Raw genomic sequence first — 25,498 nt, forward strand, 5'->3', positions numbered from 1 at the left:
TGTACTCACACTTGACAGAGTCATTCATATCCTTTCCTACCTGAGCTGAGAACTGCCTGTGCAATCACCTTGGTTTCTGTGGCTGCAGCCTTCTTATATTTACCCCTTTTTGAAATTTCATCCTTCACTTGCAATCACTATTAATAGGATTTATCTTTTCAATAAATTTGATTAAATTTCCTAAGCTTGGAGCACATGCCTAACTGTGCCCAGAATTTCTTTCCCTCATTAATAGAAAGTCTTAGGCAGTGGTTCTCCACTCAGGGCAATTTAGACCCCCAGGGGACATTTGGCAAAGTCTTGAGACATTTTTGGTTGTCATAACTGGGGGAGGGGGCAGAGTATGCTACTGGCATCTAGAACGCAGAGGCCAGGGATGCTGCTAAACATCCTACAATGCAAAGGACAGCCCCCCACATCAAAGAGTTATCTGACTCAAAAATGTCAACAGTGCTACTGCTGAGAAACCTTGATCTAAAGTGAAATGAGGGCTTCCCTGGTGGGGCAGTGGTTGAGAGTCCGCCTGCCAATATGCAGGGGACACGGGTTTGTGCCCCGGTCCGGGAAGATCCCACATGCCACGGAGCGACTGGGCCCGTGAGCCATGGCTGCTAAGCCTGCGCGTCCGGAGCCTGTGCTCCGTAACGGGAGAGGCCACAACAGTGAGAGGCCCGCGTACCGAAAAAAAAATAATAATAATAAAATAAAATAAAAATAAAGTGAAATGAATGCTTTGTCTCAAGGTCTCTGTCGTATCCTAAATGCTAATCAATTTAGCATTTCTGGTCACAAACTGAGAACAGCAATTATTACTCTCATTATTTTTTCAATAATAAATCATTGGCAAAGCAAATTAAAATTTTATCAACAGTTCTCTATGCTTTTATATAAACGGAGAGCTGATACATCATTAGCAATAGCTATTATGCTGCTACTTTTGTAATTTGCATTAGGAAAGCTATAGTATGCTACCAAGAAATACCATTTGTTTTTTTTTTTAACCACTTTTTAAAATCCGAATATAGTTAATTTACAATGTGTTAGTTTCAGGTGTACAGCAAAGTGGTTTAGTTATACATATATATATTCTCTTTCAGGTTCTTTTCCATTATACTTTATTAGAAGATATTGAACACAGTTCCCTGTTATACAGTAGATCCTTGTTGTTTATCCATTTTATATATAGTAGTATGTATATGTTAATCCCAAACTCCTAATCTATCTCCCCCCACCCCACCTCCACTATCCACTTTGGTAATCGTTAAGTTTGTTTTCTATGTCTGTGAGTCTATTTGTTTTGTAAATAAGTTCATTTGTATCTTTTTAGATTCCACATGTAAGTGATATCATATGATATTTGTCTTTCTCTGACTTACTTCACTTAATATGATAATCTCTAGGTCCATCCATGTTGCTGCAAAAGGCATTATTTCATTCTTTTTTATGGCTGAGTAATACTCCATTGTATGTATATACCACATTTTTATCCATTTATCTTTCGATGAACATTTAGGTTGCTTCCATGTCTTGGCTATTGTATGTAAATAGTGATGCTATGTACATTGGGGTGCACGTATCTTTTTCTAATTAGTCTTCTCTGGATATATGCCCAGGAGTAGGACTGCAGGATCATATGGTAACTATATTTTTAGTTTTTTAAGGAACCTCCATACTGTTTTCCATAGTGGTTGCACCAATTTATATTCCCACCAACAGTGTACACCCTCTTTAGCATGTATTGTTTGTAGACTTTTTGATGATAGCCATTCTGACCAGTGTGAGGGGATACCATTTTCATTTCTCTAATAATTAGCAATATTGAGTATCTTTTCATGTGCTCTTTGGCCCTCTGTATGTCTTCTTTGGAGAAGTGTCTATTTAGATCTCCTGCCCATTTATTGATTGGGTTGTTTGTTTTTTGATATTAAGTTGTATGAGCTGTTTGTATATTTTGGAAGTTAATCCCTTGTCAGTAGCATCGTTTGCAAATATTTTCTCCCAGTCCGTAGGTTTTTTTCATTTTGTTTATGGTTTCCTTTGCTGTGCAAAAGCTTTTACGTTTAATTAGGTCCCATTTGTTCATTTTTGTTTTTATTTCCATTAATCTAGGAGGAGAAAAATAAACAAAAAGAGTGCTGTGATTTACGTCACAGAATGTTCTGCCTATGTTTTCCTCTTAGAGTTTTATAGTATCCGGTCTTACATTCAGGTATTTAATCCATTTTGAGTTTATTTCTGTATACGTTATTAGAGAATGTTCTGCTGTCCAGTTTTCCCAGCACCACTTATTGCGGAGACTGTCTTTTCTCCATTGTACATTCTTGCCTCCTTTGTTGCAGACTAACTGACCATAAGTGTGTGGGTTTATTTCTGGGCTTTCTATACTGTTCCATTGATCTACGTCTGTTTTTGTGCCGGTACCATACTGTTTTGATTATATATGTATTGCTTTGTAGTATAGTCTGAAGTCAGGGAGCCTGATTCCTCCAGCTCTGTTCTTCTTTCTCGAGGTTATTTTGGCTATAAAGGGTCTTTTGTGTTTCCATACAAGTTTAAATATTTTTTGTTCCAGTTCTGCGAAAAATGTCATTGGTAATTTGATAGGGATTGTACTAAATCTATAGACTGCCTTGGGTAGTACAATCATTTTAACAATATTGATTTCTTCCAATCCAAGAACATGGTATATTTTTCCATCTGTTTGTGTGGTCTTCAATTTCTTTCATCAGTGTCTTACACTTTTCAGAGTACAGGTCCTTTGCCTCCTTAGGTAGGCTTATTCATAATTATTTTATTCTTTTTCACGCAATGGTAAATGGGAGTGTTTCCTTAATTTCTCTTTCTGATATTTCACTGTTAGTGAATAGAAATACAACAGATTTCTGTATATTAATTTTGTATCCAGCAACTTCAGTGAATTCATTGATGAACTCTAGTAGTTTTCTGATAGCGTCTTTAGGAGTTTATATGCACAGCATCATGTCATCTGCAAACAGTGACAGTTTTACTTCGTTTTTCCAATTTGGATTCCTTTTATCTCTTTTTCTTCTCTGAATGCTGTCGCTAGGACTTCCAAAACTATGTTGGACAGAAATGGCGAGAGTTGGCATCCTTGTCTTGTTCCTGGTCTTAGAAGAAATGCTTTCAGCTTTTCACCATTGAGTACAATGTTAGCTGTGGATCTATCACATATGGCCTTTATCATGTTGAGGTACATTCCTTCTATGCCCTTTTTCGAAGAGTTTTTATTATAAGTGGATGTTGAATTTTACCAAAACCTTTTTCTGCATCTGTTGAGATGAACACCTGGTTTTTATCCTTCAATTTGTTAATGTGGTGAATTAAACTGATTGATTTGCAGATATTGAAAAATCCTTGCATCCCTAGCATAAACCCCACTTGATCACAGTATATGATCCTTTTACTGTATTATTGGAGTTGGTTTGCTAGTACTTTGTTGAGCATTTTTACGTCTATGTTCATCAGTGATATTGGTCTGTAATTTTCATTTCTGTGGTATCTTTCTCTGGTTTTGGTTTCAGGCTGATGGTGGCCTCATAGAATGAGTTCAGAAGTGTTCCTTCCTCTGCAATTTTCTGGAATAGTTTCCGAAGGATAGTTGTTGACTCTTTTCTAAATGTTTGGTAGAATTCACCTGTGAAGCCATCTGGTTATGGACTTTTGTTTGTTGGGAGTTGTTAAATTACTGATTAAATTTCAGTACTGCTAATTGGTCTGCTCATATTTTCTATTTCTTCCTGGTTCAGTCTTGGGAGATTGTACCTTTCTAAGAATTTGTCCATTTCTTCTAGGCTGTCCATTTTGTTGGTGTATAGTTGCTCATAGTAGTCTCTTATGATCCTCTGTACTTCTGTGGTATCGGTTGTAACTTCTCCTTTTTCATTTCTGATTTTATTGATTTGGGCCCTCCCTTTTTTTCTTAATGAATCTGGCTAAAGGTTTATCAACTTTGTTTATCTTCTCAAAGAACTAGCTTTTAGTTTCATTGACCTTTTCTACTGTTTTTCTATTTCATTTATTTTTGCTCTGATCTTTATGTTTTTCATTCTACTAACTTTGAGTTTTGTTTATTCTTCTTTCTCTAGTTGCTTTAGGCATAAGGTTATTTGAGATATTGTTTATTTGAGATATTTCTTGTTTCCTGAGATAAGCCTGTATAGCTATAAACTTCCCTTGCTGGGTTTATTTTTTGAATCCAAACAAATGCTCTCTACATTTTTCCTTTCAGGTTCATGGATTTTTTTTACACATACAATGATCTCCATTACCTTCTTTTAGACTGGTAGTTATGCTTTCGTACTAACGTTAATTACGAATCTTGTACCCCCAAATCGCAGTGAAATTCACAATGGTTTACAAACATATACAGTCAAAAATCACCATTTCCACATCCCCCTCCTCCTCCTTCCAGTGTGTACCTGCCCCACAACATGTTTCTTCCCACCAAGACAGTTCGATTTTATCTGGATACCTTCCTAACCCTTACTTTAAAAGTTCACCTTAAAATCTTTATCAGTTATGTGAGGCTGATAAACATTTTCTCTGTAGTCCTTACTATTTAGGTATCATAGACCAGAGTCCAGAAAAGCAAATCTTTATATTTAACTAGTTATTCAGTCAAAGGGTCACAGATTCTCTTTTCCCTTTCAGTGTCCATACATGCTTCAACACAAAAAGATGAAAATACAGTTTGTAATATAATTAGGCCTGAAGTTTAAAATACTTCAGGCTGCTACACCTTAAAGCTGCTATACTTTAGTGAGACTTGAGCTGAATTACTAAAGAAAAAGATTTTATTCCATATTCTAGGTGTTATTCTTAGATCACTACATCTGATACCTGTCAGCAAAAAGCAATGCAAAGCAAAACATTTACCTTCAGAAAAATAATTTTGATGTACCCACTAATGAAAGCTATAAAAATCCATATAAATGAATTTCAGCAACATGCAGAATACTATCCTATGAAAATCTATTATTCTGTGTGAAATAGTACATAAATACAACTTCAGGAGTTGAAGGAGAATGTTATAATGTCACGTAAATGGGAACCATACAGTATGTACCCTTTTGTGCCTGGCCTTTTTTTTGGGGGGGATGGGGGGGTGCCTGGCTTTTTTCACTTACCACAGTGCTTTTGAGATTTATCAATGTTGTTGCACCTATCAGTAATTTACTCCTTTTTACTGTTGAGTATTCTATTATGTGGTGTACCACAATTTATTTACCCATTTATCAGCTGATGTGCATCTGGTTGCTTCCAGTTTACAGCAATTGTAAATACAGGCTCCTTAAACATTCTCACATAGGTCTTTGTGCAGGTATATACTTTCATTTATCTTACATAAATACCCAGGAGTGGGATCCCTGGGTCATGTGATAAATGCATGTATAACTTTTTTTTTTTTTTTTTTCTTTTTGCGGTATGTGGGCCTCTCACTGTTGTGGCCTCTCCCATTGCGGAGCACAGGCTCCGGACGCGCAGGCCCAGCGGCCACGGCTCACGGGCCCAGCCGCTCCGCGGCACACGGGATCCTCCCAGACCGGGGCACGAACCCGCACCCCCTGCATTGGCAGGCGGACTCTCAACCACTGCGCCACCAGGGAGGCCCTATGTATAACTTTATAAGAAAAATGCCAAATTGTTTTCCAAAGCAGCTCACCGTTTTACAAACCAACCAGCAATGTGTCAGAGTTCAGCTGTTCCACATTTTCACATATACTTGATATTGTCAGTTTTTAAAATTTTAGTTTTCTAATAAATGTGTACTGATTCATTGTGACCATAATTTGTAACTCCCTGATGACTAACCATGTTGAACAGCTTTTCATGTGTGTCTTTTTTTGAGAAATGTCTATTCAGATCCTTTGCCCATTTTTAAATTGGGTTGTCTTTTTATTATTGAGTTTTAAGACTTTAGATATTAATCCTTTATCAAGTACAGTAAGTCCCCTACATATGAACGAGTTCCATTCCGAGAGCACGTTCGTAAATCCAATTTGTTCATAAGTCCAGCAAAGTTAGCCTAGGTACCTAACTAACACAACAGGCTATATAGTACTGTACTGTAATAGGTTTTTAATACTTTTCACACAAATAATACATAAAAAACAAATAAACACAGAAAATAAAGAAAACATTTTTAATCTTACAGTACAGTACCTTGAAAAGTACACAGTACCAGCTACATCACCACTGCTTTTACGTTTGCTTCTGGACATCCTGAGCTTGAAATAAAGATACTGTACTACTGTACTCTATACAGTACTGTAAAGTACACAAAGCACAACCACTTGTAGAGGATGCATGCACGTGACAATGTACACCAGATCTGTGAACTAACTTACGTGATTGGACATGCGAACACACATTCGCACGCTTCAAAGTTTGCAACTTGAAGGTTCATATGTAAGGGACTTATTGTATAAGATTCGTTAATATTTTCTCCCATCCTGTGATTCACCTTTTCACTTTTTATTTATTTATTTATTTATTTATTTATTTATTTATTTCTGGCTGCGCTGGGTGTTCGCTGCTGCACGCGGGCTTTCTCTAGTTGCGGCGAGCAGGGGCTACTCTTCGTTGCGGTGCACAGGCTTCTCACTGCGGTGGCTTCTCTTACTACGGAGCATGGGCTTCAGTAGTTGTGGCACACGGGCTTCAGTAGTTGTGGCTCACAGGCTCTATAGCACAGGCTCAGTAGTTGTGGCGCACAGGCTTAGGTGCTCCACGGCATGTGGGATCTTCCCAGACCAGGGTGCGAACCCATGTCCCCCGCACTGGCAGGCAGATTCTTAACCACTGTGCCACCAGGGAAGTCCCTCTTTCCAATGTCTTGATAGTGTCCTTTGAAGCACAAAAGTTTTTAATTTTGATGATGCCCAATTTATTTATTTTTCTTTTCCTGCTTGTAATTTAGGCTTATATCTAAGAAACACTGGTCTAGTCCATGGTCATGAAGATTTACGCCTATGTTTTTTTCTAAGAGTTTTACAATTTTACATTCTGAATTAATTTTGTATGTGGTGTGAAACAGAAGTCCAACTTCATTCTTTTGCATATGGTTATCCAGTTGTCTGAGCAATGTTCGTTGAAAAGATTATTTTTTCCCGTTTCATTTGTTTTGCAACCATATTCTCCTAGTCAGTGGTTTACCTGTTCATTTTCTTAGCAGTATCACCTGAATAGAAAAAGTTTTGAATTTTGATGAAATCTAATCTAGCTTAAAGAAAAGAAAATGGTTTGTGCCATTTGCATCCCATCTAAGAAATTCTTGCCTAACCAAAATCACAAATATTTTCTATGTCTTATTCTAGAACTATTACTAGGTTTTAGCTCTCACATTTAGGTCTATGATCCATTTTAAGTTGATTTTTGTATATACTGCAAAGTAAGGCTTGGGTACTGAATTACCTTGTCAACTTTGTTGAAAATCTACTGACTGCATATATAAGGATCTATTTCTGTTCCATTTATCTATATGTTTATTCTTTCATTTCATTATACTGCCTTGATCTTAAAATCCAATAGTGTTAGTCCTCCAACTTGGTTCTTACTTTCCAAAATTGTTTTGGCTATTCCAGACCCTTCACATTGCCTTATGAATTTTGGAATTAATGGTTACTTTATACAAAAAATCCTGCTTAGGTTCTGAGAAGACATGGACTCCATAGATAAATTAATTTGGGGATTCCTGACATTTTAATACTGAATTATCTAATCCATCAACATTGAATATCTGTCTTTTTTTTAAAGGTCTTCTTTCATTTCTCTCAGTATATTAAATCGTTTTCAGTACACAGGCTTACACACATTTTGTCAAATTTATCCCTAAATTTTTCATGCTTTTGCATCTACTGTAAGTGGTGCTATATTTGCTATAATGTCAATTTAAAATTGCTTACTGCTAATATATAGCTATAAACTGTTTTTTGTATGTTAATCTTCTAGCTTGCGACCCCACTGATAAGTTCTTGAGGCTTTTTCTGTAGAATTTTGAGGATTTTCTATACAGAAAAATACAGTGTCTGAATAATTTTAAATTGTTCCTTTTTAATCTATATGATTTTTGTTTATTTTACACCTTACTGCACTGTCTAAAACTTCCAGGACAACACTGAATGAAGCAGTGGGAGAAGACATAGTTGCCTTTTCCCAGCCTTAGGGGAAAAGCATTTAGTCATACACAATTAAATACAATCTGAACTATAGGTTTTTTGTGGATTTTCTTTATCAGGGTATGAAAGTTTCCTCCAGTTCCTAGTTTGCTGAGAGATATCTGTAAACCAAGAATGGATACTGATTTTTTTTTCAAATGCTTTTTCTGCATCTACTAAGATGATATTATGGATTTTCTTTTTTAATATGTTAATATGGTAGATTACACTAATTGATTTTTGAACCTTAAACTAACTTTGCAATCCTGGTATAAACCCTACTTGGTCAAAATTTTTACCTAATGCTAGATATGATTTGCTAAAACTTTTAATATTATTCTCTGTACTTTTCTTCAATCTGAAAACTAGACTGAACTACACAGGTTTATCCATTTAAAATAGTTTTCTTTAGCTTTATACTTTCATTTTATTTATTTCTACTGTGGCTACTGATGTTTCTATTTACAAAATACAATGTAAAGGCAAACTTAGTATTATGAAAGCAGCAACGTTGCATAGCAAAAACAGTAACAGATTTTTAAAAGCATGTATTCCAATTCTTGCTACCCTACTTCATAAAATTACACACCTCAACTTTGTACTAACAAGCATTCATCCTTTTGCCTCCCACCAAATAAGAAGGGGTCAAGTTTCTCCATCTTTTTAGTTCTTCTGCTGTATTGTTAAGTAGGAAGGTGAAGCAAATTAAACAGCAATAAAATTTTTCTGCAATTTCAGTAAGATGTGAGAAATTAAGAAAAATTTTTTAAAAGTTTGCAATTCAGAATCTGGCACTATATTCCAAAATAAAATTAAGGCTGATAAAATAATTTTATAAAGAAGAGAAAAACAGAAACCAAAAAAATTGATAAGTAAAATTCTGAGCCAATCACTTTGATATAAAGCAGAAAGTAATAAAAAAAAAGAAACAAGCTTAGAATGTCATTTTTTAAATAAATTTATTTATTTATTAAAAAAAAACTGAGCCAAGATTTCAAAGTGTAGAAACGATAAAAGAAATTAAATCTAAAGTTAAAAAGATTTGACTATTTAGAAAAACTTTTCTAACAAAACATATGTAACCAAAATTGAAAGATAACACTAAAATCAACCCAACCTAAATGTATCGATATGTATGGTTTAGGAACAGATTTAAAAAAAATGGAGTGGGGAGGATTTTATAAACCAAAATCTTATTATCAATTATTTAAGATGAAAAGATTGAAACTACCTTAATAAGTTCTCTAATCAAATTTTAAATGATAAATATTTAACATCAAAGTCCAAAAAAGAGTTTTTATAAAAGAACATCTGTAAAACTTAAATATAAGCCAGGTTTCACGGAGAAAATTCTCATATCTCAGTGGTAGGAGGGCTTTTCATATGTAATTGATTCTCACCTGCAGGTACTGAAACATAATAGCTAATTCATTTATAAAAGAAGAATAGAGGATAAATATAATATTATTGAAATTCAATGTGCATGTATGTATATGCTTATTTTAACATATTTATTTTAGCCATTTACTTTTTATTCCTTTGCAAAATATTTTAGATTCTCCTGATAAGCTCCCAAACTGACAAAGTTTCTTTCCCATTTCCTACTCATTTGATGTAGGTACTGTTGATGAAATAACCAGAGTAGATAGAAAGAAAAAAGGTGGGGGGGCTTGAATTATCTAAGTCAGTATTTCATTATATATAGTCTGCCATTAACCTCCACAAAAAATTACTTACATCTGCTTAAAAAGTTGTCAATATTTTTGTTTTTTCTTAAGGCAGGAAAATCCAAATCATATACCAAAGCATCCAATCCATCCTAAACAAATAAACAAACAAACAAAGTTAGTTTTTTGGTTCACACTATGAGCACTTTCCTTTTTTATGAGTAAAGAATAAAATATATGCTTTAACATTTAATTGCCTTACTCTCATACATCTTGCATTCATTTAACACCTTCTACAAGGTTACATGAGTACTGGGAGAAGAGAAAATTTGGTTTTATTTCATACAGAGTTTTCACCTTCTAACTCTCCCAGGCAGAGGAGCAGCAAAATCACCGCAAATTGGCTACAAGTGACCTCAACTCGTGCCCTTTTCCCCCCATATAAGGGAAGGAAATTTTACTTTTCACTTTCCCTTAACTACTGCATTTATTTATTTCACAGACACTCATAAAAAACAAGTGGCCTATATTTTTTTACTACAAATATTTTATAAGGTAGTATCAAATATTAGTTCCTAAAATGTGAAGTTTAGTATAAAATAAATTCTGCACTTAGATACATTTTTATGGTATGTTTTTTATAAATATATTGGGTTTTCATAACAGCTCTATTTCTTTTTTTGAAGCACTTTCTAAAGCAACTATTAATAAAGGACAAATATGGGCTTTTACTTTTACAGGGATATTTAAATATTATCTAAGCAAGTGCAGGGCTATGTGAAAGTGTACCAATCACTGTTGAAATGGGAACGCATCTATTCAGATTATACCGTGTCATGTGGTAGGAGCAGAGGAAACATTCAGATAATCCCAAGTAATCTTCATTTTATTTAACTGGGGAAATTTAGTTTGCTACAATAGAGCCCAAGAATAAAAACAGAAGCAGCAAAGGAAAACACACCTTCTGGAGACCATGTACAGTCATGTTCATAAGAGGTTGAAGGAGAAATCAAAGCCAGGGGATATATACTTTATATGAAGCCAAAGGTGTGAGTAACTCAGCTATTTTAGAATACTTAAAATATTTCCCCAGGAAACCAAAAAGCCCAGTCAAATCTTAATAGGTTTTAAAATATATCATTGCTTAGGCTGGAAACTGACCATGGAGAAGACGACTAGTAATACTAATGTTGTTGACTGCCTGAAGAGACCAACCCACCCTATCACTGGCTTTTCAGAATTCAGAGGTTTGTACAGATCTGAAGAAAAAGTTCCTCCACTAGAGAAAGTTCATCTATCCTTGAGATACATTTCTTAGAGTCTTATAAAACATCTGAATATTTGTTAATTATTTTTACAATAAAGAGATAAGAACCTTTACTTGGTCTATTCTAAACTGAAAACCAATCAATAAATATATGAACTCACTATTTTCTAGGAAAAGGTAAATTAAATATATATATACACACCCATTTGACTAGGTTTTAAGTTCTTTGAGGCAGAGACCAGTTAAATCTCATTTTCTCCCACAGCACCTAGCAAAATGTCCTGAACAAGTGTGCATAAAATGTACATTAAACCAATGACTTTTATGCTCCATAGCAAAGGCGTTATATTACTCAAGAAATAATACTTTTCTTAGATTAGATACTAAGTTTCACTGCATCGTGTCACTCCAAAAAATTATACAGATTATAGAGTAGTACAAATAATATTAGCTATACAATTTTAGGCCAAATTTTGATAAAGTCGTCTGGGAAATGCAAGTAGGCATAATGCAATAAAATCAACATATTATTATATCTTATAATAACTATTATTTTAAGAGCTCTTAGTACATATCTACTTCCAAAGACACTTCCCAGTTTTAAAAGGTTCAGAACACCTAAATTTGTAACCGCTTATATTGTTTTCTAGTATCAAATAAAACATTAAAAAGTGAGGGAAATGTGTATTAAATTTTACTTACAACACGCTCTCTTCAGTAAATATACTGAAAACAACTGCCTCCAATTTTATTCCAAATAAGTTTTTTTTAATTACTAAATGTTAGACAGAAAAGAACCTCAAAAAATAACGTGTTTAACCACCTCATTTCATAGCTAAGTCAAGTAACAATCAGAAATATTAACTGACTTGTCCAATGCCACACAGCTAGTTAGTAAGCTGTGTTAAAATCAAAATATGAACTCAGGGCTTCCCTGGTGGTGCAGTGGTTGAGAATCTGCCTGCCAATGCAGGGGACACGGGTTCAAGCCCTGGTCTGGGAGGATCCCACATGCCATGGAGCAACTGGGCCCGTGAGCCACAACTACTGAGCATGTGTGCCACGAAGACCATGCTCCACAACAAGAGAGGCCGCGATAGTGAGAGGCCCGCTCACCGCGATGAAGAGTGGCCCCCGCTTGCCACACCTAGAGAAAGACCTCGCACAGAAACGAAGACCCAACATGTTCAAAAATTAATAGAAAATCACAAGTCATTCTTCTAATTAAAACTAGAAAGTACACTGGTTAGGACTCAAACCTAGTGTTCTGGCTCAAAATACTATGTTTTCCCTAATATACCACTATTACCTCTTCTGCATGACCTTCCCTAAACTACCTATTAAATCTAACAGCTCTCCTTGTATTAGTTATTTTTTACTTTAATCTTCACAGCTAATTTCAGATGCTGTGAGTAAGCTAAGCCCCAGAACTGAGCAACACGTTTTACTCACAGCATGGCAGGCACTGTTGGCTCTCCTACCCCAACAATTATTTCCCCCTTCTACCTTCCTCATTCAACTTTGATTTTGTTCTGGCTATCCACTCTCCTCCATGAGACTACGAGCATCCAAGAAGGGAGAGACCTTCCCCAACTCCAGGAGGTCACTTCTGATTAGTCTAATCTAAGCTAAACATGGAGGCCTATTACTCTTGCCAGTGTTCAGTTTAAGTACAGGAACATGGTAATAATCTGACACATGTAACGTGAGGGAAAAACCTACAGAAAGGTTTCTGGGGAAAGTTTCTTCTCTTTTGAAAGAGATACACATCAGACATAGTCTCTCCTTTCATGAGAAACTGTTATATCTGTATGTGACACCTTAAACAACAGCAGCCACCTTGGGGCCTCAAGGGAGGTTGGCAGGAGAAAAAGCCAAACACAATGAGGACAACAGAGACAAAAGATGGAAGGAACCTGGGTCTCTGATGATGTTTGTTGAACCACTGAATTAATGTACTCTGGAACCTATTCTTCCCATGCTTTCTTGAGATAATACTTTCTCCTTATGGCTTAACTCAGTTTACATTGGATCTTCTATTTCTTGTGACTAAAAGCATCCTGAAATACACAGTAAGAGTTCATTAAATGCCACTGAATCGATGTAGGAGCTACAGGACTTATTGAACTGAGAGGATCATCCATTCAAATAGTAGGATCAGGGGCAAGACGGGGCTGACAAAAAGTGTCACTCTTTGGTAAATGTTGTTTGTATAACTGCATGGCACTATGGGAGAAGAATGATTTTTGATTCATATTAATAATTAAGTGAATTCCAGATGGGTCAAAAGAATTCAACCATGAAAAAATAAAGCATTTTAAAGAAAAAAAATAAACATAGTATATTTACATATTACTGTTGGAAGGACAAGTCACATAACCTTCCCGAGCCTCCGTTTTCTCTTTTGTAAAATGGGAATAACTAACTACAACTCAGAAAGGATTTGTGAGAGTTAAATGAGTGAAGTGTATGAAGTGTTTGACCATTAAACAGTCCCACTTCCCACTCTTTCCTTTATTTCTCTAGCTGACATTTGAAAGTTCTACAAGTTAGTCTCACTACTGATAGAAATGACATAAAAAGAAAACAGATATTTTAATCATGTGGTCATAAAACCTTAAGAGTAAAACTCAGGTCATGATGTTAAACTATTCCCAATGTAGTAATTCCATATATAACTAAACTTTTTTTGTTTTTTACATAAGGCGTCTGACTTTTGCTTGACCAAGAATTCAATCGTGCATTTGTTAATGGAAAACTAGCTGCCTCCACTAACTGTTTATGGTCACTAGGTGTCTGGACCTATCACCATACACTTTAATTTTACAGACATAGGAGACGGTATATGGCTTTTCAGTATCACTCATAAGCAAAAATTATATGCCTTTTATCAGAGAAATAAAATAGGGAAGAAGGTATTCTTCTAGCATAATCTAAGGCATATACCAACAGAGGCTAAGGGAAGTCAAAACACTGGGGTTGGGGAGAGGGATGCAGACTTCCACTTTTAATGAAGTAGAGAAGCTACACAAGGTAAGAAATGTCCATATCCAACCACAAAGTGGGCCAAGGAATCCTGACTTCTATTCAACACTCAGAAGTTCTCTAAAATAATGGAGAATAAGACTTCCCACTTCCTAAAGTCCATATTCTAGTATGAGAATTCAGGACCTTAATAGAAATTAACATTCTTCCAAGTGCAAAAACAATTTACAAGGAATGGCAGCCAAAGCACGTAGTCCCACTGCTCCTTCACTTAATTCTAAGATTTATGCAGGAAGGAAAGCTACCCTCTACTTTCACATGTCCATCATATAGCTTAATCATCAGTATGAGAATTACAGAGGAGAAAACATGTAGGAGAGGAGTCAATCAATGTCAAAGAATTACAATAATTAAATTCTTTGCTACTTATGTTTGAAAAATGACAGTAGGCCAGTTATAGCAGTGTATTTTGAAAGAAGCTAGTCACACTAGAGAAGTATTTTCACATAAACACACAAAGGCAGGCATAATTAACGACAAGTATAACATTTTACAAGAATCTCTAAAGAATGGACATTTCACATTTCTTAAGAAGTGCTGGTATTAGGAGGGGGAAAAGCACCAGTTGTGTTATTTCACAACAGAGTTTAAGCAAAGGAGAAACAGAAGAAAATTATTCAACTGAACACTGCTGCAAACTTTAGTCTCTGGATAGTTTTAAATTACAAAAGTAAGATTCCTGTGTAAAATATCATTTAGGATTAGATCCATTAGTGATAATACATTTGTTATAAGGTAAGAGAATATAATGGCACCAGGAAAGGAAAATATATTATGTATAAAAAGCATCAATTTGTTCTTTGAATTTGTAAAATTTCAAAATCAAAATTGTTACTTTTCTAAATAAGAAATACTTTTTGAGAAACTGAAAAAAAAAATCCATTAAAACTATGGCAGTAAAACCAGGGCTTCTGGGACTTCCCTGGTGGTCCAGCAGTTAAGAATCCGCTTTCCAATGCAGGGGACACATGTTCGATCCCTGGTCAGCGAACTAAGATCCCACATGCCATGGGGCAACTAAGCCCATGCAACATAACTAGAGAAGCCAATGCGCTGCAACGAAAAGACTCCTCCCCACTGCATGCCGCAACTAAGACCCGACGCCAAATAAATAAATAAACATTAGGGGGAAAAGAAAAAACCAGAGCTTCTGAAAACCAAACTGCTTCTAAAATAGGCTGACTTTTTTGACTGCTGTCAAATGTTTGATGACAGAGGATGTACCATTTGAAGAAAATATTTTGGGTCCATGTTAATCTCTTTGTTAGGTAAAGAGATAAGAAATTTCTCAAAATTAAATCACTGATATGAAAATGGAAACAGAATTTCCTCAGGGAATTTTAACAACTTCTGATATTAAATACAATTAAAATCTGTTTAACCAATGTGACATTACTACATACATGCCAATATTCCCTAGGACAATTATAGTACAAAAAATTAAGTATTCCAAATATTTAGTAAAACATACAGTGGCTCTTCCCAATCAATCTCAAACTATACCTTTCCAGCCTCATTTTCTGTACATACATATATCTAGGCTTGAGCCACAGTGTGCTACCAGTCATCTCCCAAATGGCCCATGCTCACTCTATCCCACTGCCTTTGCACCTGCTCTTTTCTCCAGCTGGGATGTGAATATTTCTTATGTTTAGGGTGCCCCAAATGTTTGTGCTGCCTTCCCCAACACTCTGAGAAAATGTTAAAAACTAAAACACCTATGTGCTTCCTATTTAGGAATTACCATACTTGCTACATTGTAGTTATTTATTTATAAGTCAGCCTCCTCCTCTGTAGGAAAACAGAGATAGTAATAGTAATAATAATGAAGATAATAATAGTAATAGTAAAATACTTCCTGTCTCTGCAAGTTCACTGGTTAGTAGGTAGAAAAAATAAACAATACAGGATCCTCAGTGTTACAAAGTAGATACTACACAGAGAAAGGACTGCTTAATCAATTGGGGCTTCATAAAGGAGATGAAATATGAGTTGATTTTTTTTTCTCTTTAACCATTTTTTTATATTGAAGTATAGTTAATTTACAATGTTGTGTTACTTTCAGGTGTACAGCAGTGATGCAGTTATACTTATATCTATCTGTCTATTCTTTTTCACATTCTTTTCCATTATAAGTTGTTACAAGATACTGAATATAGTTCCCTGTGTTTGTTGTTTATCCATTTTATATACAGTAGTGTGTATGAGTTAACCCGAAACTCCTAATTTATCTCCACTCCCCAATCTCCTTTGGTAACCGTAAGTTTGTTTTCTATGTCTGTGAGTCTGTTTTGTAAATAAGTCCATTTGTATTATTTTTTAAGATTCCACATATAAGTGATATCATATGATATTTGTCCTTCTCTGCCTGACTTACTTCACTTAATATGATAATATCTAGGTACTTCATTGTTTTTTATGGCTGAGTAATATTCAATTGTACTGATATATATATACCACATCTTCTTTATCCATTCATCTGTCGATGGACATTTAGGGTGCTTCCATGTCTTGGCTATTGTACATAGTGCTGCTATGAACACTGGGGTGCACGTATCCTTTCCAATTAGAGCTTTCTCTGGATATATGCCCAGGAGTGGGATTGCAGGATCATATGGTAACTCTATTTTTAGTTTTTTGTGTTTGTTTTTTGCGGTACGCGGGCCTCTCACTGTTGTGGCCTCTCCCGTTGTGGAGCACAGGCTCCGGACGCGCAGGCTCAGCGGCCATGGCTCACGGGCCTAGCCGCTCCACGGCATGTGGGATCTTCCCAGACTGGGGCACAAACCCATGTCCCCTGCATCGGCAGGCGGATTCTCAACCACTGCGCCACCAGGGAAGCCCTATTTTTAGTTTTTTTGAGGAACCTCCATACTGTTCTCCATAGTGGTTACACCAATTTACATTCCCACCAACAGCGTAAAGAGGGCTCCTTTTTCTCCACACCCTCTCCAGCATTTATTATTTGTAGACTTTTCAATGATGGCCATTCTGACCAGTGTGAGAAGATACCTCATTGTAGTTTTAATTTGCATTTCTCTAATAATTAGCGATGCTGGGCATCTTTTTATGTGCCTATTGGCCCTCTGTATGTCTTCTTTGGAGAAATGTCTACTTAGATCTTCTGCCCATTTTTTAAAAATTAATTAATTTATTTATTTATTTTTGGCTGCATTGGGTCTTCGTTGCTGCATGCAGGCTTTCTCTAGTTGCAGCGAGTAGGGGCTACTCTTCGTTGCGGTGCATGGGCTTCTCATTGTGGTGGCTTCTCTTGTTGCAGAGCACAGGCTCTAGGTGCGTGGGCTTCAGTAGTTGTGGCACGTGGGCTCAGTAGTTGTGGCTCATGGGCTCTAGAGCGCAGGCTCAGCAGTTGTGGTGCATGGGCCTAGTTGTTCCACAGCGTGCGGGATCTTCCTGGACCAGGGCTCGAACCCGTGTCCCCTGCATTGGCAGGCGGATTCTTAACCACTGCGTCACCAAGAAGTCCCTTCTGCCCACTTGTTGATTGGATTGTTTGTTTTCTTGATATTAAGCTGTATGAGCTGTTTGTATATTTTGGAAATTAATCTATTTTCTTCCAATCCATAGGTTGTCTTCTCATTTTTTTTTATGGTTCCCTTTGCTGTGCAAAAGCTTTTAAGTTTAATTAGGTTCCACATGTTTGAGCTGATCTTTAAAGAAGAGAATTTAGAAAGAGTAAGATGGAGGTGGGGCAAGGCAATCTAGAGAGAAGAAAGGCAAGAAAAGTTTAGAGAATGAGAGTAGGATGCTCTGGTCCCATAGGGTGAGAAGGAGGAGGTACAGGAAACAATGCTCTGAAGATGGATTACAGAATGTGTATTAAAAGGTATAACATACCATGCTAAGAATTTCAGTATTTATCTTATGATATCCACTTGGAACCACAGGAATTTGGGGGAGACGAAGAGTGACATGACTGTTTTTTATTTTATCAAAGTCTGACAATGATAAAGACAGTGGATTAGAACAGGAAGAGACAGGTGGGAAAGGAAGCAATTAGGAGGATACTGTGGTAATAGAAGCATAGGAAGATATCAATACAAGTCTGAACTAAACTGGGGCAATAGGAATGGAGCATTAGAAGCAAAAGAACCTGATGAATGACTGAAAGAGGGACAGGAAGGATTAAGAATGATTATGTAATTATAAGAATGACTACCTATCTTCTAGTTTAGGTAAGAAGATAGTGACTTCATTAACCAAGGCAGAGAATACAATTTGGAGAGAAAAGATAAAGATGTTAGATATACTGAATTTGAGGTCCCTGCAGGATAGCTGCCTTTTTATGGACAACTAGATGGCAGTTAAAAATACGAGTTTGAGTTCAACAGAGAGACTGGACTGTGATATAGATTTGGAAGTCATGAGAATACACTGAAATCCATGATAACAGATGCAATTACCCAACAAGTCTAAACCAAGGGGAAAATGGAAAAAGAGTGAATAATAGCATCCTGGGAAACATTAACATCTGAGAGATAAGCAGAGCAAACATGACCAATGAGCAATAAGAGAGGTGGGGAAGGGAGATATAATAGCACCATGAAAGCTGAACTAACTCTAGAAGGAACTTAAGAGCAAAGCAAAATGCCACCATGAGGTCAACTAGAATGAAAAATGCAAAAGGAGGCAAATAATTTGTGATTAAAATGTCACTGATGATAGTTGCACAACAAGATAATGCCACTGAACTGTACACTCAGAAGTAATTCAAATAAGTTTCATGTTATATATATTTTGCCACAACTTTTTAAAAAACTCACTATTGGACATCAGCAAAATGGCAGACTAGGAAACTCCAAACTCTCATTCCCCTAAAGAAATGTGAAAAAAAAACCAGAAGCTCTCTGAACCATCTTTGTAAGAGCTCAGGAAAACAAAGGTTAAGAGCAACCAAGCAAATATCCAATCAAGTAAAAGCCATATTCAAATGGTAGGAAAGTTTTGTGACATGTTTACTCACTGTTACCCCACTCTCTCCTGGAGTGGGGGTGGTCTTGGTCTTGGGTAGGTAACAGATTGGTTCCCACTTCCCCCACCTTGAACCTGAGGGAGCAGAGTAAGACCGCATTTGTAAACTATTATGTATGTCTGTTTTAACCCATCTGGGGGATGCCTGAAGGACCAAGGCAAGGACCTTTCTGTTTTGTGTAACTAAGAATACAGGTAGACAAAGCAGTGGGGGCACAGCTCATAAAAGCTACGTGACAACTATAAACCCCACAGACTCCCAAGGCAAGAGATTATGGTAGAGACATACAATAGACCATCTAGGCCCAGAAAAGCTGGAGTGAGACTCTTTGGGAAATTCTTTTTTTAAAGGTCAGTATCAACCTTAAATAGAATGCTTCTCAGAGTGGAAGGGGCATAAACCAGCTTATAATGGGTAGAAAAGTTAATGGAAAAGTAACAAATGAAATAATGGCCAAAAGAAATGAGAAAGATTAGAAGCTTGCATGATTTAAAACCTAAATTTGATGAAATACTTTTAGGTAGAAGAGACATTTTTATATAATAAAAATGATTAAGTGAGGTTCCAAAAAAAATGTAAGGGAGGACAGAATTAGGATACAAAGTTGAGACATCAACCTTATAAAAAAGAAAAATACTTCTATATAATCAGTATCCTGTCAAAAGGGCACGAAGTCATATTCCAGTCTAGAACACTTAACAGTCACCGTGATCTTAAGCAAGTTATCTAACCCTTCACAGCCTCAATTTTCTCATCTGTAAAATAAGGATAACAACAATAACTACTACATAGGTCTGTTGTATTCTAAGAAACTGATATATCCTAAGAAGTCACAGAAATATATTCATGGATAATTTCAAAGAGGATCTGCCTCCCTATCACTTTAACAGTTTATAGGTATGGGTGAACACAAGCCAGACTTTGTGTTGGCATGAATAACTGAAAAAGTTCAGGTGGTTCGATTTTGTTTTGGGGGAGAGAGTTTATTTTTCAAATTTTTCCTTCAAGTGTCTGATTCGTTTCTTTGGGGAAAAATAAAACACGTCATATGTTTAGTTAGCAGTAGTATAAAAACATTTTTCAAAAAAAACAGCTCATCAAATTTGTAAATGAAAGTGAGAAAAACAAGCTGATTTCCAGCCAACTATACTTGACTAATAAAAAATGAAATGCACTTTCCCCTCCCAGTCTGAAGCCTTTTACTGAGTCGTAGAAATGGCTTGGGGAATCTTCATTTTTCAGAGTCCTTGTTACCATTAGGTTGGCACTCGTCAAAGAGCCAAATCTGGGCCTCCCTGGTGGCACAGTGGTTAAGAGTCCGCCTGCCGATGCAGGGGATACGGGTTCGTGCCCCGGTCTGGGAGGATCCCATATGCCGCGGAGCGGCTGGGCCCGTGAGCCATGGCCGCTGGGCCTGCGCATCCGGAGCCTGTGCTCCGCAATGGGAGAGGCCACAACAGTGAGAGGCCCGCATACCGCAAAAAGAAAAAAAAAAAAAAAAAAAAAAAAAAAGAGCCAAATCTATTGGTTATTTTAATAAACACCAGTGTGTGATCTTGGCTATTTAATAAAGAGGAAAGGGATGCAAAGCAATGCTTCCTTTCAAAGGCAGCAAAATGAGTCACTTGCCATGTGTGCTTCATGTCACCCTAATCAGCACATATAGTTACAAGGTGGTATAATTTTTCAGAATGATTGTATTTTGCTGTTGAATTAAAAAATAAAATAATATTGTTTAAAAGAAAAGTAAACAGCTCACTGTTATCTTTTTAAAGTTCCTACACAAATTTTCATAAAACTAGACCTTGACCATGGTGGGAAAAAAAGAATGAACAGAGACTCAGAGACCTGGGTAATCATAACAAAAGATTTAATATCACTGGAGGCCCAGAAGGAGAAAAGAAAGATAATGGGACTAAAAAGGACTGAAATAAATGAAGGCTAAAAATTCCCTACATTTGGCAAAAGACATAAACCTCTAGATTGAAGAACCTAACAGGATATATCCAAAGAAATCCAAACCAACAACAACAAAAACTTGTCAAAGAATTCTATATCCAAAAAAAAAAACAAACAAACAAGATAATCTCAGATGACAAAAAACTAAGTGATTTGTGACCAGCAGACCTATCCTAAAACAATGTAGCTGACATACATTAAAGGAAATTCTTCAAATAGAAAATGATAAAAGAAAGAATCTTGGGATAAGAGGAAGAATGAATGAAAAAGTAAAAATACAGGAAAATACAACACACTTTCATTCTCTTGAAAGTTGAAGCAAAAGATTTTAATATGACCTAACTGTTTCTCATTGTTTTGCATATAAAAAGACATTAAAGATGAATATACTATATGCTAGGACGGTAAAGGAACATAAAGAAGATAAGATCTCTACCCTTCACTCAAACTAATAAAATGTCAACACCAATCAAATGTGGTAAGTTATATATGTCTAATTGAATACCTAGAGTAACCAAATAAAAAAGCTATACAAAGAAATACACACAAAAGCACTATAGGTAAAGAAGCCTGTTTCCCCCATTTGGTTGGAAGAATATGATGAACCTTCATTGTTAAATTCTAATTCTGGAACATAAGATTACATCGTAAGTTGCCCAGGATACAATCAGTGGCATCTACCTGTGTGCCAGCCCACCGTGATGCACGTATTTTGGTCTAAAGGGACTTTTTCAAAAGCTCTGTGAGTCAAAGAAAGATTGTAGAGGTGCATGCCTACCAAAGCTCTCAGACTTATGATTGGAAAGAAATTCTTTCCTTTGAAGCCTCTCCAGCTTGTGTGATAGTAACCTCATTACGTGAAGACCCCTGAGCCAAGAATGACTCAAGCCTGAAGACGCTTCCATCTTCTACCACAGTGATGGCTGGCGCCCGTTCACATTCCAACACACACACACACACACACACACACACACACAGAGGCAATGACAATAGTCATTAGCTGCTCTAAGAAGGGATACTGGACTAGAATGGAAAGAGGTCTTAGTTGTAAAATAAGGGCTTGGACTTCCAGTATAAGATGAATAAGTCCTGGGGATGTAACGTACAGCAGTGACTACAGTTAACAATACTGTGTTGAATATTTGAAAGCTGCTAAGAGAGTATATCTTAAAAGTTCTCTTCATATATAATTTACTATATGAACAAGCTAAAGAAGAAAAATCACATGATATTAACAGATGCATAAAAAGTATTTGACAAAATCCAACTCCTATTCATGAGAAAAATTCTCAGAAAACTAGAAATAGGGGTGAACTTCCTCAACTTATAAAGAACATCTACAAAAGAACCTGAAACTAACATCATACTTAATGGCAAAAATCTATGATATCCCTCATATCAAAAATCAAGAACAAGGCAAGGATGTCCCTTCTCACACTCTTAATTTAACATAGCATTGGAACTCACAGCCAGCTCAATAAAATAAGGGAAATAAAAGGCATACATATCAGAAAAGAAGAAATGAAATTGTCCATATTTACAGATGGTATGATTGTCTATGAGGGAAATCACAAGGAAGCTACAGCACAAAAATAAACAAAAAACACCTAGAACTAATAAGTGAGTTCCACAAGGTCATAAGACATTAAGATCAACATTCAAAAACAACTGTATTTTTGTATATTAGCAATGAACATGAAGAAACCAAAATTAAAAACGCAATGCCATTTACATTTACTCAGATTAAAAAAAGAATGTTTAGGAATAAATCTAACAAAGCAAATATAGAATTTATGCTGAAAACTACAAAATACTGATGAAAGAAATTTTTAAAAGATCTAAATAAATGGAGAGACATATAGTGTTCATGGATTGGAAGACTCAACATAGTAAAGACATCAATTCTCCCAATACTGACGTATAGGTTTAACGCAATTCCTATCAAATCCCAGTAAGAGTTTTTGTACATGTTGTAGATATAGGCAAGATTGTTCTAAAATTTATATGGAAAAGCTAAGGAACTAGAAAAGCTAAAACAATTTTGAGAAAGAATAATGTGTAGGAATAACCGTGCCCAAGTTTAAGACTTACACAGCTACAATAATCAAGACAGTGTGCGCTACTCATGGAAGGACACACATACAGTACTCCCTTGGCATCTCTGGGGGATTGGTTCTAGGACCCCTGCAAATACCTAAATCCAAAGATGCTCAAGTCCGTTAAATAAAATGGCACAGTGGAATTCCCTGGTAGTCCAGTGGTTAGGACTTAGTGCTTTCACTGCTGGAGCTGGGGTCGATCCAGTCAGGAAACTAAGATCCTGCAAGCTGCACAGTGCGGCCAAAAAAAAAAAAAAACGGCATAGCCTTTGTATATATCATCCACACATCCTCCTGTATACTTTAAATCATCTCTAGATTACTTATAATACCTAATACAATGCAAATGCTATGTAAATAGTTGTAATTACAATGTAAATGTTATGTAAATAACTGCTGACTACAGGCAAATACAAGTTTTGCTTTTTGAAACTTTCTGGATTTTTTTTTCCCTAATGCTTTCAGTCTGCAATTGGTTTAATCTGTGGATGTGGAACTTGTGGATACAGTGGGCCAACTGTATAGATCAATGGAACAGAATAGAAAGCCAAGAAACAGACCCACACAAGTATAGCCAAGTGATTTTTGACAAGGTACAAAAGCAATTCAATGGAGGAAGGTAGTCTTTTCAATAAATAGTTTTGGAGAATTGGATATCCATTAAAAAAATGAACCTCAATCTAAACTTCACACCTCACACAAAAATTAACTCAAATTGGATCACTCATTTAAACGTTAAAGTGTTTAGGAAAACAGGGTAAAATCTTTGAGAACTACAACTTAGTGAAAGCTTCTGAAACATGACACAAAAAAGTATTTTAAAAATCTAAAAAATTTTTGATAAATTGGACTTCGTCAAAAATAACTTTTGCTCTGCAAAAGATCCAGGTAAAAGGATGAAAAGACAAGCCAAATACTGGGGGAAATCTTTTGCAAACCATATATATTAGAATAATTGAAAAACTCTCAAAACTCAACAATAAAAAACAATCTGAGCAACTGACAAATCTCCAAAATCTACAAGCAGCTCATGCAGCTCGATATCAAAAAGACAAACAACCCAATCCAAAAATGGGCAGAAGACCTAAACAGACATTTCTACAAAGAAGATATACAAATTGCCAACAAACACATGAAACGATGCTCAACATCACTCATAACTAATCATTAGAGAAATGCAAATCAAAACTACAATAAGGTATCACCTTACACCTGTCAGAATGGCCATCATCAAAAAATCTACAAACAATAAATGCTGGAGAGGGTGTGGAAAAAAGGGAGCCCTCTTGCACTGCTGGTGGGAATGTAAATTGATACAGCCACCATGGAGAACAGTATGGATGTTCCTTAAAAAACTAAAAACAGAACTACCATGCAACCCAGCAATCCCACTACTGGGCATATACAATGAGAAAACCATAATTCAAAAAGAGTCATGTACCACAATGTTCATTGCAGCTCTATTTACAATAGCCAGGACATGGAAACAACCTAAGTGTCCATCAATAGATAAACAGATAAAGAAAATGTGGCACATATATACAATGGAATATCACTCAGCCATAAAAAGAAACAAAACTGAGTTATTTGTAGTGAGGTGGATGGACCTAGAGTCTGTCATACAGAGTGAAGTAAGTTAGAAAGAGAAAAACAAATACCGTATGGTAACACATATACATGGAATCTAAAAAAAAAAAAAGGTTCTGAAGAACCTAGGGGCAGGAAAGGAATAAAGACGCAGACGTAGAGAATGGACTTGAGGACACGGGGAGAGGGAAGGGTAAGCTGGGACAAAGTGAGAGAGTGGCATGGACATATATACACTATCAAATGTAAAATAGATAGCTAGTGGGAAGCAGCTACATAACACAGGGAGATAAGCTCTGTGCTTTGTGACTACCTAGAGGGGTGGAATAGGGAGGGTGGGAGGGAAACGCAAGAGGGAGGAGATACGGGGATATATGTATATGTATAACTGATTCACTTTGCTATACAGCAGAAACTAACACACCATTGTAAAGCAATTATACTCCAATAAAGATGTTAAAAACAAAACAAAATCTGATTAGAAAATGGGTGAAAGATATAGACAGACATTTCACCAAAGAGGATGTACTGACTGGCAAATAACTGCATGAAAAGATGCTAAATATCATTAGCCATTAAATAAATGTAAATTAAAGTCATTATGAAATATCACTATATACTCATTACAACTAATATGAAAAATAGTTACAATACTTATGAGAATGCAGAGAAACTGTATCTCTCATACATTGCAGGGTGGTATA

General features: G+C 36.1%; 1 protein-coding gene across 2 annotated transcripts in view; it reads right to left on the reverse strand.

The window, feature by feature from the left end:
- The window catches only part of ROCK1 (Rho associated coiled-coil containing protein kinase 1), a 149,444-nt gene that overhangs the window by 102,466 nt on the left and 21,480 nt on the right, over window positions 1-25,498 (reverse strand). The window contains exon 2 of one of the 2 annotated variants that reach the window (XM_060118233.1): window positions 9,915-9,996. The exons of the other annotated variant lie outside the window; for it this stretch is intronic. Coding sequence (XP_059974216.1) covers window positions 9,915-9,996 — 82 coding nt within the window. The remainder of the gene's footprint in view (window positions 1-9,914; window positions 9,997-25,498) is intronic. 2 annotated transcript variants of the gene reach the window in all.

This window comes from Mesoplodon densirostris, chromosome 15, assembly GCF_025265405.1.
Source record: "Mesoplodon densirostris isolate mMesDen1 chromosome 15, mMesDen1 primary haplotype, whole genome shotgun sequence".
Classification (NCBI taxonomy): domain Eukaryota; kingdom Metazoa; phylum Chordata; class Mammalia; order Artiodactyla; family Ziphiidae; genus Mesoplodon; species Mesoplodon densirostris.